The 20,442-nt window shown below is 40.7% G+C and overlaps 1 protein-coding gene across 7 annotated transcripts in view; it reads right to left on the bottom strand.

The window, feature by feature from the left end:
- The window catches only part of NEDD4L (NEDD4 like E3 ubiquitin protein ligase), a 175,682-nt gene that overhangs the window by 81,904 nt on the left and 73,336 nt on the right, over window positions 1-20,442 (bottom strand). For 4 of the 7 annotated variants that reach the window (XM_074856998.1, XM_074857000.1, XM_074856999.1 and 1 more), the window contains exons 1-5: window positions 17,882-17,959; window positions 12,188-12,226; window positions 9,421-9,474; window positions 9,190-9,314; window positions 4,778-6,003 (exon numbers count right to left, since the gene is read on the bottom strand). In XM_074856998.1, coding sequence (XP_074713099.1) covers window positions 4,778-6,003; window positions 9,190-9,314; window positions 9,421-9,434 — 1,365 coding nt within the window. In that variant the 5' untranslated portion in view covers window positions 9,435-9,474; window positions 12,188-12,226; window positions 17,882-17,959. Of the gene's footprint in view, window positions 1-4,777; window positions 6,004-9,189; window positions 9,315-9,420; window positions 9,475-12,187; window positions 12,227-17,881; window positions 17,964-20,442 lie in introns of those variants that run through there. The other 3 variants (XM_074857003.1, XM_074857004.1, XM_074857005.1) reach the window with 1 other exon arrangement.

Genomic DNA, 20,442 nt, shown 5'->3' with positions numbered 1-20,442 from the left:
ACTAACAAGAACGTCTCTTATTTTGCAAATGACATCAGTGAAAGCTCAGAACGTTATTCCTCCACTGCCCTTTCTAACTGTCATGTAGTGGTACGTGCTTTATCAATGACGGCTGCGCACGGGGCAAGTACAGACAATTGCTACTTGTTCATTAGGGCTAGGTCGGCTCGCAGGGTGGAACTGCTTCTTTTCCAACCCACTGGATCCAAGACAGACTAGAAATTTGAAACAAATGGATAGGGAAAGTAAATACTATGTAGAAATACAGCCTAAAGATGTGGCCAACAGAAGCTCCTCTACAAATTCAACATCTTCAAAGGATTGCAAACAATGAAGTTTATTTCACTTTTCTTTCACTTCTTGCAGCCATTAAAAAAATCCTATCCCAAGACTTCTGTATCATAGACTGTGCAAATATTAGAGCATGGTGTGTCGAGAGCTTTTGACCAAAACCAGGATAACAGTAAATGCCAATCTATAAGGCAAGTTAACTGGCATTTTTTCCCTTCTATGTGGTAATATATGATGTAGTATGTCACGATCACATCCCTTTTCTGGCAAATTGCTGTCAATGTACACAGCTGATGGGTCAGTTATTCTGAACATAAGTTCCTATATATCTGATACTAATTCACAGTCCAATTAAGGCAGAAATATTGTAGTAGGGTTTCACTATGCAAGGAGGGTCTGTAGAGTGTTGAATTCTTTAGACATACATTTCCAATTCTAGATAGATCAGCACTGTGCATCTTTCACATACACAATTCAACTTTAGATACTATTCTAGTAGCGCTGTTGAACACTAGAAAATTTTCACCAGCAGTTCCTCTACATCAATCAGCAATCTCATTGACCTGCCTTCTCTTACCCACAAATAAAGAATCCCCAATACAATTAAACAAATTCGACTCATAGCTCTCCTAGTGCAATATAAAAGAGAATGATTCAAGGTTTTAAACTTGCCTAGTAGTAGCAATTTTCTGAGTGGATTACTGTGTAATCTTTGCAAAGTTTTGCCCTCATAAAAATCTATTCCAAATCGCAGGAAGTCACTAAGGTAAGAAGGGGTTACTAGCAACCTTTCTACACTGAAGAGGTATCACTGAAATGAAGAAAGTGGCGACTGGAACAAAAGAACTAAGAGGAGCATTCCCCCCCTCTAGAAAACATAAACTGTCAAAATCCATTGTGCTCTATGTCATAATATAATGATGCATTAAAATGCAGTATTATATGATTCTGAATAAGAGTTAAGATTTTTCCTCATCTGCACTGCAGTCATGTAATTGTGAGTTGCTAATTACTAATTTTTAGAAGGATTCCAGTAAACAACTCTGCCTTTCCCCTACACAGTTTTATTAACTGTAGCTGACTCTGCTCTAGGGGGTAAAAATTATTCCTGATCAAACACAAAGCTCCCTGCTGACACATCTGAAGCCCACTGCCAGGCAGAGGTCTCCCTTGAAAGCACTTCATTAAAGCAATGGAACAAAAATTGAGGGTATCAACAGAAGCATGAAGTTTTGCATGATGTATGAAAAAGGGCAGAGGAAGGCAGGGAAGCGGATGTTCCAGCCTTTGGGAGAGGCAGCAGCAGAGGAGCAGCAGTTCTAGTTCCCTAATTCCACTGACTTCCATGTTCTTCAGATTAATTTTTTAACCCCTTCCCACAGAGTCCCTAGGAAAGCCATCACATTCACTGCATGTGTTCTCCTGGCCCTGCTTCCACTTTCACGTAAAGCAAATTTTGCCCAGCAGTGTCCCAGCGGGAGTTTAGGCGAGCAATGGCTGGTTTGCCCCGCAGCACCAGCCCGAACGAGGCACATGTCTTAGGCACCCACATTCAAGCCTTACGGGCACTGTGCAACACAGAGTATTTGGCCCTCTGTGGCTGCTGAACTGCCTTTATCCTAGCTTGCTCCTCTTGGTTGACATGCCTCAATCCCAGCTGGTATCTTAGGAGCATGAGTAGATTCTCTGTACTTTCACAACAATATTTATTCTAAAATTATTTCTAAGAAAGGAAGATAAAAGCTGAGTTTGAGAAGTGCAGACTTGCAGAGTTGAGAGTTGCCGCTTCTGTTTGTTAATGAATTCAATACTACTACTACAACATTTTGTTAGGGCACTCTGTATTTTTATCACTACAAAGATGCCTTTGTCAGGACTCTACAACAGTTGTCCAATACATGAGATTTTTGAAGTGTTTCCCACAAATACAGCTATGCACTCACAGACCCCGAATTACAAACAATGTATTCGTTATACGCTGTGATACATTCACACACTTATCAGCAGCCTATTGCATTACATGTAAAATATAGGAGTCAAAAGAATTTGTAACAAGCCTTCCAAATAAAATCTTCCACAATCGTACATAAGCTCATACTTTACTTAATATTTTATAATGACTTGTAATGAAATACATCCTGCTTGCCCCAAACCGCTTCTATCTAAAACAGAAGATATTTGAAAGGTCATAAACACTTGGTAGCAGTAGGACTGCAGACGCCCGCTTGAATGTTTTCACTCAAGATAAATAAGGCTGTAGCAGCTGCTGCTTACAGCCCCGGGCCCATGCCCTATATCAATCAAATACACACAAACTTGTTTCACTGGAAGAGTCTAGAATAATTTATTTTTTTTTACACTAACAACTATAAAACATGGCAACTTCTCCCCTCAGCTTAATAGAACAAATAGTTCAGGCACACCCTTACTTCGCAGCATAAGTTCTCCAAACAAACTTCTGTGGGATAGATTAAAAATGGCACCTTACTAAAGAATGTTTTATATGTGGACAAAATAAAGCAAAACTTTTACCAAAATGCTTTCATTCCCCACACTTCCTATGGCATCTTGCCCAGCCAATCACCTCTACCCACAATATTTCTGGGCTTACTACAAATATTGAGAGAACACCACAAAAAAAGTCTTAAGTTTCAATTAATTCTTTAGTTTTGAAACTTTTTGCACTAAAGAATGCCAGTCCTGGACTGAGTGCCTCTGTGACTGCCACGCTTCATGGCTGACTAAATTGATTTCACATGGTAACTAAAACTAAGAGCACTCAGAAACAAATTTCATAATTCTGCTCTGGAAACACTGAAGTATGTCTTTGGTATGTGACTCAGTACTAGAGTGAAGATCAAAGAAGAGACTTTGGGGGGTCGATCCTTTAGGAAAAGGAGAGCTACTGCAGAGACACCGGGGCACATCTCCCTGCAGGTCGCACAGATCTGTAAACCTCTGATGCTTTTGTACTAGGTTTGATACTAAAGCCACTTACACGATTGGTTACGGTGGTTCTCCATGAACAGCTATTATTGGAAAGGAACAAGGGATAATAAATAGGAAAGGGAAAAATCAGACATACTTTTTTTTCCATTTCATTTTTAGTATGAGATTTAGATCCGTTTTAGTATGAGAACACTTAACATACTGCACTGCATATATGAAAGTCAAATGAAGAGAAAAATCAGTGAAGTCTCTGCATTCCAGATTTTCCTGCTGAAACCTTCTCAGGCTGGCAGCACAGATACTATATGCTCCTTCACAGAATTGCCAGCTGATAGAGACTGAGATAAAACCTAGACTGGCAAGGGACCTATTTTTTTTTTTATTTTACTTTTTAAAAATAAAAGCTTAGGGATACTTTGTGATTTTCTACTCTATCTACGGAAGAGCAAAAAGAAGGTTATACAGGAATAACTTGGAGACTATCAGCTTTTTCACAGGCAAGCTGCAGAGTCATCCTATGGCCCTGCTGCAGCGAGCAGCTGTCTCTCTGTGCTACATTTCACTGAACGAAAGCACAGGAGAAGGAGAACACACAAGCAACGAAGACCAGAATCTCTTCTAGTGAATCTGTTTTCACAGCTGGAGACAGAGTGCTTACTATTCTATATACAGCATCACTGAGCTCAGGAACTCAAGTGGGCAGTGTTAAATTGCACAGGAAAGCAATTTAAGCAAATGACTAATCTAAACCCTTAAGTTTCATTCCTACTTTGGTCTTTTAAAAAGTGGCTTAAAAACATAAAACATCAATCCTCTCCCATTATAACAAAGAAAAACCAGAAGATTAATTCTGTCATCTTAAAGCAAAATCAAGGCAAATACAAACAAAACAGCTCACTAAGTTGTGCCAAGCCACTTGTACAGTTGTTTGACAGGACTTGTGGCACACAAAAAGCAGGACATGTTTTTTATTTCCACAAGGAAAAAAAAAAAACAAACCACACACCACCAAGAAAGAATTCCCCGCCCCCCCCCCAATTTCTTGGTACCTCATCTAAATCAGTATCTTGACTGGAATTATTGTAAGTTTTCTCTAGTCTTAGCAACTATTGCATTACAATACACATTTTAAAATGTGTAGAGGTACACAGATGTGTACATTATACTTAGAAGGTGTTGAAGTATTTGTTTCTATAAACAGAGAGCATGAAGAATTCTTCATGCAGCAAGGTCTCAGCCAGCTAAATTAACACAAACACTTACTTTGCCATTTGAATGTTCTGATTTTTAAAAGTCTTTCCAGCTGATGTAACACTGAATTAAGAAACGTGTGACATTAGGAGCTCAAAATATTACACTGGATGTAATCATAACTGAGAGCAAAGTTACGTTAGATTAGAAATAGAGCTGATTCGTGGCTTGCTCCAGAGAAATGCAGAACATTCTAGCACTAACAGTGGAAGTGCTTCAGTCACCTCAAGCCTCTGTATGGCAATTCAGTGTTTTGCTAGCAAAGCACACGCGGCATCATACTTACTGCGGTGCTGGCTGCTGTGGGACCAGGGCTGCTGCCACCCTCTTCACCAACCACCTGATTTTGTTCTTCAGGGCCACGGGTGACAAGAATTCTGAAGTGCTGCTGCCTCGTGTTTTGATCTGGTCTGATTTTAAACAAGCATCCCTGCCCTTGAGGAATCCGCTCTACTGAATCGCTTCTAGATATTTCTGACCCATTCCTGCCATTTCCATGCGGTTCTGAACTCAATCCATCATCTGTGGGGCCAATTTCCTCCGCTGGTGGCTGGACAGGGTAGGACGTACTCCTTTCTAGCCGTATCCGAGGATACCTGACCAATCGGTCCCCTTTTGTTCCAGTAAAGCCAAAGTTATACTCGCCTCCTGCACCCACACCACTTGTCTGCGGCTGCTGTAACTGGAGCACAAAGAACTTTTTCCCTGAATTTGCTGACATATCTGGCACATGTTGCAAAGACCAACGCCGAGGTTCAGGGGTGGGAGTGTCATTCTGCGCCTCGGTACCAAAGGGCAGTAGGGTAACCTGAGGCACGTCTGCACTTGAAGCCCGATGCTGAATCCTCACACCACACATGTTTAAACCTGAAGCTGCTTCATTTGCGTCATCTTCTTGGGTAGTTGATGGAGCATCCTCACTCTGGTTATTAGAAGGAATGGCACAAAATATTCTGTGATTACAGGAAACAGTTCCATTAATCTGTTGCCCTAACTCTTCTGTCATCCTGGGTGGAGAATTTCCAGGAGCCACCTCTGGACTGCTTGGAGAACAAGAATGGTTTTCAACAGGGGACGCGTAATGTTCCCTGGAGTCTGAGAATTTACAAGGAAGTGTCTCCTCCGGAGACTCCAGGGTTGCACACTCGTCCGCGCAGCCGTTTGCAGCTTTGCGCTGGAGAGAGATCTGCATCGAGGAGCTTCTCGTTGGACGCGCATCGATGCTGTTCAGCAGCTGAGGGATAAACATGGATGTACTCCTCTTTAAGGAGCCCTCTTCTTGCAAATCACTGCCACCACCCAAATCTGCTCCATGTCGGGAGAAAGCGTGAGGACTGTTTCTTCTTGGCAAAGTGTGGAATGCCATGAAAAAGTCATCTTCTCTCTCCCGGTCGAGGATCTCCGATTCGGGGGCTGTGTTGCTTCGCCCAGAGCCAAAATGAAACCGCAGCCGGTGGGCCATGGTTTTACAGAGAGAAGAAAAGGAGAGGGAGAACAGCAACAATTCAGGCACTGCCAGAAGTTAAAAACCAAAGACATAAACTCCAAGAAAAAGTGTCCCATCTGCCAAACTGTTAGCACTGCAGCCCTGATAGCGACAGATAGCAGAAATAGCCCAAGTGGCAAGCAGCATTCCAGGCATGATTGGGTAAGAGCAATCAGCGCTCCTACACACGGTGACATAGGGTAGGATGGTGGGAGTCACGTGGCCCGGTTCCCCCTCTCCAATGTAAGCTAGTGGGGGTTTTGTTGTTTTTTTTTTTTTTTAATGCCAGCAAGAGCCTGAAACAGCACCTTCACAGCTGCTCCTTTTCCATCAGAGAGGAGCGGCCCCAGCGGGAGAGCTCTCACAGCTGACTAAGGCAGCGAGCACACTCGGCACCGCTATAAATCTAAACCACATCATATTCACAGGCACATTTGTACAAAGCACGCGCACAAAAATTTAACTACAACAAAACCACTTCAGTTTAGCATTAAAAGTTTAAGTCAACTCCACATGCAAATGAGAAAAATTACTTCAAGCTTAACATTTCGGTGTATGTTACAGCATTAGGCTATCATGGCAGAACATGAATAAATATAGCACGGTTATGCTTTCAATTTTAACTGTGCTCTTAACATGATTAAGTAACAAACTTCTTGCCTTTAAAAAGCCACAACTGTTACATTGTCCCTACAAATGCAATATAACTTAAGTACCCTGCACAGTCCCTTTTAATAATTAAAAATTACAAGAAACAAAACAATCGTACATATGGCAAAGATTTCTCACGCAATAAAACCAGCAGAAATGTGCAAGATGGCAGCAAAGTTTCTTTTTCAGTTTTACCGGGCAGTAACGACGAGGGAAAACCAGAGACGGGCGTTGCATGTCGTTTTGTACCAATTTGTCTTAAAACACCGTACAGAAACTCTGCCCATTGCTGGCCAGCCTCCAGTGAGAAAGTTAGCAATATTACCATGAGTGTGATCGCCAGCACGGAATACAGTTACGCTCTCCAAGAGCCAAAAGAACTCAGAAGAAGAACAGACAGAAAGGATACACCAAAACGTAAAACACACACCCTAAATAAGCTCTGCTAGAAGGCAGAAACTCAGTGGTCTGAGGATACTCACATTTGAAGTGTGCTCACAATAGCACATAGGAGAAAAGAAACCCTGTTTAGCAAGAAGTGTAGCTTCATTTCAACACACGGACATTTGTTCCCTAGGAGAACTTAAAAGTGTAGGTTTTGTCAACAGCTCTGAGAATTTGTAGGTGGAGGGTTGGTACTCTATCCAGACATTTAAACCTCTGTTTGCAAGCAGCTTGTTTCCAGAAGACATAAAATGACCAATCACAAGAGAAATGGAAGCTTAAAACGATAAAAGTGCCAACAGACAGCACAATCGCCTATTGTTTTGAGTGGACTATGAGCCAACAAGAAGAAAAACATGAATAGCTTCTACACAGCAACAGTACTGTAGACTGACCTTGGGGAAGCACAGGTGTTGCTATTATTTTATCTTATTTTTCAGATAAAACATATTATCCAAGGACACAGTCTCTCTTTGCACGAAAGATGAAGCTTGCATCACATATTCTCTATTTTGATTGGGGGATAGAAAGGAAAGGGTGTACTGCCAAGACAGATGATTTGGAAACATGAAGAAGAAACAAAGTTCTTGTGATAAAAATCATGGAAGTATTGGTAATTAGTACTTCAGAGTACAGCCAAAATAATCAGTTCGATGTCTCCTCATCCGTAAGCATAACCTGATGGAAACATGTGGCTCAAAACCCCCATTATTTGCTTTGTCAGTGGCTCAGGACAACTTCTCAAAGGAGAGCCACAGCTCCTAAATGCCGGGGTGCTGCCTTTTCAAGTTACGAGCCCAAGGGCAGACTGTCTACAGAAGTCAGACCACAGAAAGAACAACCAGAAAACAGTTCAACAACAAAGAAGCACTGAAACTGTCGGTATAAGGCCAGTACTGCATACAGAAACTGGAAAATCTGAAGCAATACCGAAAATGAGTATGCCAAACCTGGCATTTCTCAGCTGTCACTGTGTATAGATTTTTTTTTCTGAACTGCCACTCCGTTCCCATCACCCAGGGATGTCCCCACACACGCCACTGCACTCTGCAGGCCCGAGCAACGGCTTTTCCCCAGCCCTGTCCTCTCCCCCGCCAGCGAGGTGCACGGCAGCGTGGTCCTGAGCCCGGGCTCACGCGCTCTGCTCACAGGATTTCTGCCTCAGCACAGTTTGTGTCAGCTGGCAACAGGACCTTAAAGCTGGGAAGAACTGACTGATGATCTCCTTTAAGTTTAAAAGGTATAGGACAGTTTTAGTCATGCAGGTGGTCATTATGATCATTATATGCCAATAAATAATTCACAGTCAGCCCACTCTGAATACACACTGTCACAGATTTGCTTCCTCCTCAAGGGAGACAGAATCATTTGGCTGTAAGTCCTCTTTTTCCCCAGATTACAGCTTGTATGTTTCTCTTTGCTCTGTATTTCATAGGAGGACAGAGGAAAAGAACATATTTTTGAAGACAGATGCTTCCATACTGTGTGGTTTTTTTAATAAAAGGATCTTCACAACACTGATCCTAATCATAAAGCACCCAAGTTTAGTAGAGGTTGCACTGCACCCAACCAAGAAAGCGTTAATACCCGACCTCATAAACAAAGAGATGGTGTTACAATTTCCAAAAGACAAACCCCCAGAGAGTCATTCGCCCCAGTATGCCACCGCACTGGCAAACTTAACCTGGTTCCTCCAGAACGACAGCATCGCTCACTCCAGGTATGTCTGTATGCACACCTTATCTACTTAATCACAACAAAAGCAAGAAGCAGTAAGATGTTGGAAGACTCCTCTGGAAGAGCTACTGCATCAGACAAATTAAATTCAAGACTAAAACCACTAACAATATGCTGGGCATTATGAGGCAGAGAACTTAAAACATAACAGAGAGCCTTATTTTGCCATTACCTTAAACCTTCATACACACATCTCTCGAGTACAAGGGGCAGCTCTGGTAACTGCATCCCAAAAAAGGATGCCAAAGTATTAAAACATACAGGGAAGAGATATTAAAATGATGCGGGGATGGGCAGCTGCTTTTTAAGTGACTAGAAAGGTTGGGACTTTATTGGTTTGCAGTGGAGAAGCTTAAGGAAGAATACGAAGAGGTTCTCACCATCAGAATACTGGGTTAATGAGGACCATTTTGGCGTGACCCAGCAGGGTGGCACTACTGTGTTTAATGCTATTAGTTCCAAACACGGATGCTTTTTATGCTCATATCTGCACTTCTTACCACACCTACTTAAACAAGAGGTAAAAATACACCTTTAAGATGTGCTCTATTTTCATCAGCTGTGTTACACAGCCTGGTGATTAGTAAAACACCATCAAGACAAGCACTCACCAATCTGTTTTCATCAAACACTTCAAACAGGAGACGATGATTGGTTGGGTTGACCTATGAAAAAATTCAAATAATGTCACTTTAGGTTCATTAGCTTGATGATAACAATATATGGGTACTACTTCATACAGTGATTAATCCAAGGCAAACAGAACAGAACTAACAGGTTTTATGTAAATCTAATTTTACTTGAACTGGAGCACTAGAACACTTTGTTTCTAAACTCTACTGCAACTAGAAACAGCCTAGCAGTTACCATTAAAAGCTCTCATTTACTGTGCTGAGTGCGCTTTGTGCGCTCCTCTTCCTACAGGAAGCTCTGGTGAGGAAAGGCTGCACGCAGCCACAGGGCCCGAGGAATTCGGAGAGGACATCCCTGGGCAAGCGTGGCCTCTTCTCCCTCCTGTCACCCCCAGGCTGTGCCGCAGTCAGGAGGGCTTCGGCTGCCTGGAGCGCAGCAGCAAAGTTAACCTGCTCTCAAGGAGGGCAGCCTGGCCCAAGCGACACGCTCTGTGTTTTGGGAACAGGGCCCAGGCCAGACAGACTATCAGGGCTCCCAAATATTTTTTGTTCTACAGCTGCAAAGCTCAACTGAACTGTAGGGAGCAAGAGTTTTACTGCATTTCTGTCAGAATTTCACAATCATCTCTATTTTGGACTGTCCGTCGCTCACCACTGCATGTTTATCACACACGCCTGTGGAAAACCCAACAGAAGTCTCTCCAACACTTGAAAACAGCAAATACACCTCCAGATAATTATTTACATTGCAGTAAATTTAACCAGAAAGACTGCTGACATTTAAAAGGAAAAAACAAACAAACAAAGAACTCTGGCAGGAAGACAAAACAGACACTATTAAGCAAGAAAAGAGTTCTATAGTATTTGATCCACTTGATATATTTTTTCAGAAAAACTTCGTAAGCCAGGTTACTATGTCCAACTTCTTTAATTAAGAAGACTTAGAAATAATATTCCACAATGGACTGATCATTCTGTGGGGGTGGTGATGGACTTCCCAGTTTTGAGAAAATCATAGAACTGTGACACACTAAAAAGGGTATGCATTACTTTATATATTCACATTATTGTTTAGGATTTTCAAGATGTTTTAACAGAGTTTCTATGATCTATACCTGTAGTGTAAGCAACACAAATTGTGTCAGTTTTGCATATTCTCTTTTCCTGGAGCAAGTAAATTATTAGAAAGGCTACCTTGAATATCATCTGTTAAAATTATAAACACAAACGTTATGTAACAAGCTTGCTTAATCCTAAGTAAATTTCACTTCAAAACACACACATTTGTGCCTTACAGTCTGCCTTCAGCATGCTCATGAGACCACCACTCAAAGATGGGCTGCAGTCAGGACCAGATCTGGGGGAGCTTGATCAAGAGTCTGTAACTTCCCTCCCGTTCCCCCTCCTGGGCAGGGTCAGGGTGGTGACCTCTCGACTTCACGTGTCCTCTGTGCTGATGGCAAAGGCATGTGAACGCTTCACCGTAAAACGCTCTCTTACTAGGGCAATGACTTCCTAGTAAAACGGCACTATTAAAAACTCTTTTACAGGCAGGTAGATTACATTAGCCCATGGTAGAGCCACCTCTACAATAAACATCAAAAAAAATAGCAATGAAAATAGAAAACCTTAGGCCCAGTCATAATTTAGTGCCAAGACAGTTCCTATGGACTCTGCACAACTTTAAAAAGTGTAAGGCCATATTTTCCCCTCCGAGTACATTATAAAAATCAAAATATTTCATTAGATAAAGATGATTTTAGATACATATTACCCAGCTGCAAAACCTAGAAAAGCTATTTGGTACATGTTTAAAGAGAAAAACTCCACTTAAACCTCAAAAAGTGTATTAACAATTATATTGGCGGGAGCCATCTATCAAAAAGATCCTGTTAGCAAGACAGCCAATTCCTAGGATTCTATAAACAACGTCCAATACGATATCTATTTTTAACAATCTACAATGACATCTTTTCTCAAGCAGCTGTTTAAGATTAAATGTTAAAAACCACTGAAATTCTACCTAACCTTCTTTTGTGAAAGCTACAGCTGCACTAAAATTAAGTCATTCTTCTTTGGAAAAATATTTTCAGCAGCTAAACAACAAAGTTGTTATCGCCCTTCTCATTTATATTATGTTGGGTTTAAGAATCACTAACCCCTCCTTTACCACTTTCAAATATTTAAAATTTTTCTGATAAAAATTAGTTTTAGCTATAACTTGGTTTTCATTTTAAGCAAGATCTATAAAGATTAAAATGAAACTAAAAAAGCGTATTTGACCTTTTTAGCAAGTAACAAAGGCCAAAAGAAATGAATTTTTCTGTTTTCCTTCTCTACATTTGTATTTCGCTATTTTTTGCCACAATAATTTAAATTTCATAGCTCTTGGAAATAACTCTGATTATTTGCCACTGCATTAATATTTTAAAACCAGAGCAAACCTGCACTGCTAAAAATACATTTTGAAGTAAAAAAGAATTTTTTGTCAGATGAATTAACTCAAAACTTACTCTAAACAAAATCTCAAATTGTGAAACAGTCCATTTCGACTTAACCTTATGCCAATTTCTGCTGATCATTCCCCATCACTATAGAAACTGAAGAGCAATTATCTCAGGACAAGCATTTTTTATCATAAACATATAAACAACAAATAAAAAAGAAGTTTCTTCCCAAGCTTTTAAAATGCCATGTGATTACTTGTACATGTTATAATAATGATTGCAAGTAAAGGGAAACTTACTCTAAAATAAAATTCTTCGTTCCATTTTGGATTCAGTGTCTGTAAAAGAAATAAACATTTACATAATAAAATTTCTTGAGGTTTGCCATTTTGCAGTCATCGAAATGTGCATGCAAGTAACAATATTCTACAACAAAAGAAGAAAAAAGCATGTGATAAAAAATTAAAAGTGGCAATATTTTTATTTCAATTTTTTTAATGGCATCAAATTATTTAGAAATTCTCTACTGAGTAAACCAAACGTGGGAGCATATTTGAGTCAGATGATCCTAAAATAGATGTTAAGTATAAATAGGATTCTAGAAGTAAAAGGCAACTCACTGAAAACCTACTGAAATAAAACCTGAAGACATTTCATTCTCAAGATTCATTTAAACCCAGATGAAAAAAAAAAAAAGGTATTTTTTAAACACAAGGACAACTTTAGAGCTACAAAAATAAGGACAGATCTACACTGTAAATTAAACAGAAAAGTAAAAAAAAAAAAGAAAAGGTTACTTCCTTTGAATAGGGATGATACTCTTCCTAATCTCCCCAAAGCCTGTGAAGGTTTTAATTTTGTTTTAATAACCTGAATAAAATGTACAGAATAAAATATGCATATAGGTTGCAATCTCAAGGGAGCTCAATCATTAAATAATAAATTGATAAAAAAAGAGATCAGAACTACAAACATTAATAATTTGGACAATTCAAATTTGGATAAGTTTAAAAACAAGTATGAGATGTCCAGTGGTTTTGTTTTCCTGCCAAATCATTCCCTCATTCTCCCACATAGCAGAGATTTACCAGAAGAGCTGACAGTAAAAATTGGCTCTACACCCACCAAAACTTTGTTATAGCAGAGCAGGAGAATCTTGGCTGTTTATCTTAACTCCTTGATATAGTTAAAATAGATTTATCACGTCCAGGACACAGTGGCTGAGTACGGCGCGTTTCTTACAAAATGGAAATGCAGGAGTGGCACTGGCGCTCAGCAGGCACCCACCCACCCCTATGATCCCACCCTGCTGACAGCCGTACATCCTCCTGCCAGCTTTACACTGGGGCCAAATCTCAACCCAACATACAGCGGACTACTACTGAAATCAAATACTGGAATCTGAAAACCCTGTTCTAGAAAATTTAGGGGGGGGGGGGGGGGGGGGAAAGGAGGACAAAAGGAAATAGTATTAAAAAAGATCAAACTCTCAACCTCTGTAGCCAGCTATGCAGGTGGTTAACAGTTGTACTCTCAGTTTCACCTGCTTACCCTAAACAATCTTATGACAGAGCACAAAAATATTTCGTGAAAAAAAAGACCATTGTAAAGGGAAGATGAAAAGAATAAAATGAGTGTAGGTGAAGGGCAGGGATAGGGGTTGGAGGCAGAGAGAAACTTTCGGCTTTTTTTGCCTTAAGGAGCTTAAAAGTATTCAGTCAAAAAAATGAAGTAATGAGAAAAAAGTTACTTTAAAAATACTTATATTCATCAAATGCAGCTGTTACCAGCAAGAGAGGCTCCATGTAATTTAACAAACGAAGCATGGTCTTGTACTAAATTTGAGGGCACTAATATCCATCAGTAATGCATTAATTTTAAATGCTGCTTAACCACAAATACAAATTTCAGGAAATACTTGATGCATTAGGCAGCACAATTTTTGGTAAATGACCTGGTAACGGGCAGAAATTTCTTCCACCTTTACAAGTCAAACAATTAGTAGGTCAAGTCAGAAAGTACAAAGGCTGGAATCCTAGCAAAGGAGAAGAACTTGTAACAAAAGGCTCCAGAAATAAATGCATGAATAACTTCAGAAAGGGTATTAGCAGGGAAACGACAACAAAAAGACTCATCAGCAAAAAGAGCTACGTCCTAAAAAGGGCAAGTACTGTACAGATAAAGAACTGCCAAGAGTCAAGCTGAGTGAGATCTTCCACAGGATATCAGAACAAACACCAAGGTTTTTTAACCATATAAATAAAGTGAGAACACAGAAAAAGAACTGATGCTACTAAGCAATGAAGTTCAATGGGAAGACTAAGCATACTCAGATACAGGAAATTACGTTTAACATCACATCTGGGAAAGGCAGAATAACTAAGAGGGATCTGTCCGAAGGCAGACGTTGTCACATCTGGTATAGAGTGAAGCCCTCAGAGCGCAGCACAGTCAGATTGAGGAAACTGGATCATCTTCATCCAGGCTTCTGAAAGAACTGACACACGAAATCCCAGGCCTCGTAGCAGGAATTTAAAGAACATACTAAGCATCCTACAAGATCGTAAGACAGCAAACAGCAAATACAGCTTTTTCTGGGGCAGAAAGAAGAAGAGAGTGTTTCTAGCAGGCCACTCAAAACACAGCCCCAAAAGGAAACACAAGGCATTGATCAAATTTTACAGTTGGAATAGCTAAATGTATGGAGGGAGGTAAATCAAAACAAAAAGCCTCAGAAATTCAACATAGCTAGATCATGCCAAATGAATCTGAAAATTTTTCTGATGACTATTTTTTCCAAGTAAGGAAGCAATGTGCATTTAATCCCTTTGGCTGTAACTAAGCACCTCCTAAGCCTGCGTCCCGCTGTACAGCAGGATACATGTCAGACAAGTGCACAGGTAATGTAAAAGGAGAAGAAAAAGAGGAAACTGCAGTCCCTTTGTGTTCTGGAAGGCACTCCTGCAAGGCAGTGCCACGCTGGAAGTTACCCTTTAAACTGAGGAAGACAAAAATGAGTAGAAAAATAAGAACCTAGTGAAGGGTTAGGTGCTGTCATATTAAAAGTCACAGAGCTGAAGGAGATAACTGGCAGTGTCTTCCAGAATCACTCCTGAGACTGATTTTGCTCAATATTTTTTCATTAATGACTTTAACTCAAAAATCAAGATATACTAATGATGTTTGCTATTTATGAAATAAACAGATTGCAAATTGCATAGGAAGGATACTGCTTTGAGGGCAGATGTCTTGAGATGAAATTTAACAATTCAAACCAGAAGTGACTAACTAGAACTTTCCCAAGGATTAGTTAATATTATGGAAATGACTGAGAAAGTCCAGGCTTTAAGTGACAGTTACAAGAGACACTGAAAAAAGGCAGATGCAATTCCAGGAGTACATCATCATCATCATCATCATCATCTCATCCTCAGCCCCTGCAAAGTTGGGTTGTTGTGCAAAGATCCATGAGTTTAGCTCTTGATACAATCAATACAATACTTTCATATCTTTACTACTTTTTTTTTTTTTTTTTAAATTTATGGTGGTCTTCTCAAAAGCTTTCTTATTCTCCTTTCACGCAGACCCAAATCTGGTAGGTATTGCCTCAGAGCAGCAGTGATGTGACAACCTTATTTCCACTCTAAGGCTCTCATTTCAACCTCTCCTAACTTCTGCACTATAGCCATTGCATTTCATGTGTGCTGGAGCCTAATATGCTGTGTCTTTAGTAGTCATGCTGTCATACCAGCAACATCTTTTCAATTAAGGACTATGCTATTCTAGTAAGAATTTTTAAATTAATTTTAAAAAGAAATCAGAAATTGAATAAAACTCTGGATGTGATCACCATTCTTTCTTAAGAAGCAAGGGGAAAAAGAATGAAGTCCTAGATCCATGCCATGCTTCCTATCTCCTCTCCGCTCATTTCACAGGCTTACGACAACAGATTTCTCTCAAAAGCCGAAGGATCCTTGTACCTTCATGACCTGCCTCATATCCTCTCTGCTATCATCTTAGTCACAAAGACACAGAACAGCTGAGGATCTCCAGAGGTCCCTTCCAACAGCTACACTCATATTACCTCACACCGAAATTCTTCCGTTTCATTGAAGCCAAAGGTGAAAGATGAAAATCTCCCTCCCATCCTCCAGCATCTGCCAGTTAACAGAAGGTACCACACTACTTTACGACAATAAATAAGCAGTACAAGAACTGGACTAGACAGTTATTTTTCAGTAAGCCATTACTTTTCAGGAATCCTGAAGCACGTATTTTGCAGACAAGCCCATGAAAGTGATTGCATAGACTGTATGGTGTGACTCTTCAAACGTCTCTGACTTCCACCGAGCTCTCTCCAGATGAAATGAGTTGCCCGTTTAGGAGCTGCTAAAGTCTGAGCCCATATTGCTACTGATCCAAAACTACTACACTGGTCCAAATTATTTTTTAAATAAGAAAATAAAACTTCACCTACACTCACTTTATTCATCTACCCTTTACAACGCAAGAAAGATTCATCAGTACACAGGCGCAGGGGTACCGATTTATTAGTTTCTCATGAATATTGCTGTTCCATAGTGCGCCAGTCAAAGCCAATCTTGCACTTCAGCAAGAACATGTTAGTTAAGGTTAGACCAGAATGATAATAGCCAGGTATTTTCCAACAGCCTGAAAAGGACCTCTCAAGCCTAAGCATTTCCATTTACACGATTTCAAGAACAGGACTTGATTCCATGCAACTACATCCCAGGAAACGGCAGAACGAGAAGCAGAGTCTCTAAAAACCAAGATATGCACATGGTAAGAAAGCCTCCTGCATACTTGGATGGAATTGGCGGTTAATCTATTTAAGGAAACAAAAAAGGCCATGGCCCAGGCTGTTACTGTAGCAACCAACTAGGTACCCCTTTTTGGAGAAGTTAACATTTCTCTCACAAATTTTAATGTCTAAAAACTTTACATAAAATTAAGCTAGATGGGCTATAACGAACGTCTTTCAAAGGATACCATGAACGTGAAAATGCTATTATGAAACAAGTGTCAATGGTTAACCAGGAAATCTTTTCAAAATTACTTTTACTTTCCAACATCAAACATGCCCTGGGTCCTGTGAAAAGTTAAGTTCTGCCTGAATCTTCCATGCTTCCAGGATATCACAGCAGTTTTCTCATGACACCTAATGCTGTCATTTCAGAACAACAACATTCTATTCAATAACAAAATTTTCCTCACTATTCTGTTTTGCCATATTGATTTCAATTGAGTCACTGTTGATTCTAAATATCTTCATAAAAATGACAACTCATTATTTTCTCCCTTACTTTTCATTCATGTTATGACTGTTTTTCTTCTGCCATCACTACCAGTAAATTTTAAAAAATTGACAAACAAAAACCCCAAACAACTTTTAAATTCTTAGGGCCCTGGTAATGACAAACATCCCCAGGTGGAATTTTTGTTTGTGTGGAACAAAATTAAGAAAATAAAATTTAATTTTGGTTCTAATTAAAAATGAAAGCCTTTTCAGTGTATTTCTAGGCTATTCTTATGTGTATCTTCTGTCATTTGGCTATTTCAAATTCCCATATTAGGAAAATATTTTGAAAATGGAAATTCTGAAAGGAAACATTAAATGATTGTTTTTGCTAAAAGTCAAATAAATTATAATTAAAGCAGAGTTTTAGGTCTTTGTTTCAGCTATGTCTTTCATTAAAATATGACTTTGATAAAAGAAACAGTGAACAAGGTAATGAGATCTGATAAGACAAGCTTTAGAGAATACCATGCAACACATCAGATCCTGTCAACAGATCATGCACACTGAAGATGCATGCACTTTTTTCTTATTTTCATTTGAAAAAAAAAAAGCATTATTCAGTTGCTATACATAGATGCAACAATTTAAATAAGCGTTGCATTATGTCACAGAATTGTGTTCCAGTATACTTAATCTTTCCAAACCAACAGAATAATAAAGAGCATATACATACCTTTTTAATAGTTTTTGTCTGAACAAGAGCAAGTTCTCTGTTCTCATCTGCTACATACAAGGAAAGTTTCACATACGGGTCACTGCAAAAGAAGGTATCATGTTTAATGGGAATAGAATTGTACAGTCAAATATAATTCCAATATAAATTTGTCATTTGATTGCGTAACAATAGCAGCTCTAAACTTCTAGTGAAAGTGTTTTCAGTGAAACCTAGGGACTGTATTAAGCTACTGAAACATTTAAAATAGGTGTTTGAATATGCTCAATTAAATACTGACCATAGCATTAAAGATAATTTAACTTGCAGCTTTGTCCCATTGCTATGAACAAGAACCACTTGCTTGCACACAGCTTCTGCTCAGGAGCATGCACGTGGCAGTGCATTAAAATGAGTCAAGAAAAGATTGGAGCCATGGCTTTTAGAAGAGACTCAATGGCACTAGCCATTTGAGGCTGACAGGAAAGGGAACAGGAATTATCCTGAGGAACTCTTCTGGACCCACACTAGCAGTGGTGACACCAGCACAGCCCTTCTGTCCATCTGACAGTCCTGCCCAGAGCCCGAGCTCTCCTGCCAGCCCCGCAGGTCTCCTCCTCGCCGGCTGGCGCTCACTGCAAACAGACACTGGTACACTCGTGTCACAGGCAGTCACAGCTGTGGGTCCCCCTGCACGCTGCCATGGACCCACTCCCCACCCGGCACCTCGCACCGACCCCGCGCCTCCTGCTCACCGATGACCCAGCTTGGGGCACACTAGTGAACGCCACATGGACTCTCCCGCACACACCAGCTCCAGGGGATAGAGACACTCACACTCTGCCCCTAGACTGTGACCAGCAGCCCCCTCCAGCCGCTGAGCCCATCCTCTGCCCCCTGGGTGACCTTAACAAAGAAGGTGCTCCCACATTCCACACACACTTCCCTACTGAACAGCACACCCACCCTGCTCCAGCTTTTCAGGCCCTTCTTGTTACCAGGTCACTGAAGATCAAACACTATCATAAAGGTTTGCACAAATGCTTCAGCCTCCATTAAAATACAATTTCCACAGTCAATGAAGCAGAGTGAACATTAAATTTGCAAGTATGGGGCACTATAACCACTACCTGGAGCTCCACGGAGCAGTAAGTAGAACCACCACTAGAGCTCTTTTCCATTAGTTTATGGGAAAGTCTCATCCACTGTGCCACAACCAGCCAGCACCGACAAACCTGGTCTCAGATCTCCCCCCCAGACCCTGCTCCCTCTTCTCAGAAGGAGAAGGAAGTAGAGATATGCCAGAGACCATACGGCTCACTGTCAGACAACTTTCAGATCCAAAACATGCCACTAAAGGAGGTCACTGCTTTCACCCTAACTCCAGCTGCTTATCGCTCTGGCTGTGCTGCAGGTTTCTACCCTCCAAATCTGTGTTTTCTGAATTTCTTCCAGCAGGGAGACAGTAGCTACTAGAAAGGGGCGATGTGGAGGAAGGCTCCATGACAGCAGTATGAGACGACGGTCTGCTAGATCCTTCCCAGTACCAGCAGAAGAATCCTACATCTGGTGGGAGGTCTGAACAGTAAAAGGCCCCACAGGATCTGAAGAAGGGAACCTTGCATGCACAGCAACCTTAAGTAGACTAGTGTGGTTTCCACAGTACAAATAACACATTCGATTATAACCTTTCTTTTATGGAATAAACTAGCATGGCCACAAAAATGATCCTAGATCTGGAAGAGCTCTCCTGTGAAGAAGGGCTGGGAGAGTTAGGGGTGTTCAGCCCGGAGGAGAGGCAGCTTCACAGAGGACTTGTTGCGGCCTTTCAATATTTAAAGAGGGGCTACAAAAAGATGGAGAAAGACTTTTTACCAGGGCCTATGGTGACATGACAAGGGGCAAAAATAGTTTTAAACTGAAGGAGAGTAGGTTTAGATTGGACATAACGAGGAAATTCTTCCCTGTGAGGGTGGTGAGGCCCTGGCACAGGTTGCCCAGAGAAGCTGTGGCTGCCCCCTCCCTGGAAGGGTTCAAGGCCAGGTTGGACGGGGCTCTGGGCAACCTGAGCTAGTGGAAGGTGTCCCTGCCCAGGGCAGGGGGTGGCACTGGATGGTCTTTAAGCTCTCTTCCAACCCAAAACAGTCTGTGATTCTATTTTGAAAAGACACAACTGGGAGAAAAAACATCCTGCAGAAGCAGACTAACTCCAGACAGGTATCATGTCAGGAGGCGGAATGGAAGCAGTGCCTCTGCCTGGAGAGAGGAAATGGGTGGAAGCGTAGGACCAGGACACTGAACTGCTCCGATGCCTCCCTTTCAGGGTTGCAGCACAGTCAACTGGAGGCCAATCTAAGGCTTCCTGAAGGAAGGATGAACAACAGACATTCAGATTACCAGCTGATTCATTCAGAGATTCACTCTCAAATAAGTTTCTCTGATATTTTTTACATTTAAAATACAATTCTGTGACAGTATCACTACAGAATAATCAGCAGTTGAGTGTTCATTATACTAGATGCTTAATTTACTTGGAAAATAAAATACCACAGTAAGATGAAAATAAAGAACAAACAAGACAT

Source organism: Strix uralensis, chromosome Z (genome assembly GCF_047716275.1).
Source record: "Strix uralensis isolate ZFMK-TIS-50842 chromosome Z, bStrUra1, whole genome shotgun sequence".
Classification (NCBI taxonomy): Eukaryota; Metazoa; Chordata; class Aves; order Strigiformes; family Strigidae; genus Strix; species Strix uralensis.
The sequence above is the reverse complement of the archived record's forward strand: the minus strand, read 5'-3'. Positions and strand labels throughout refer to the sequence as shown.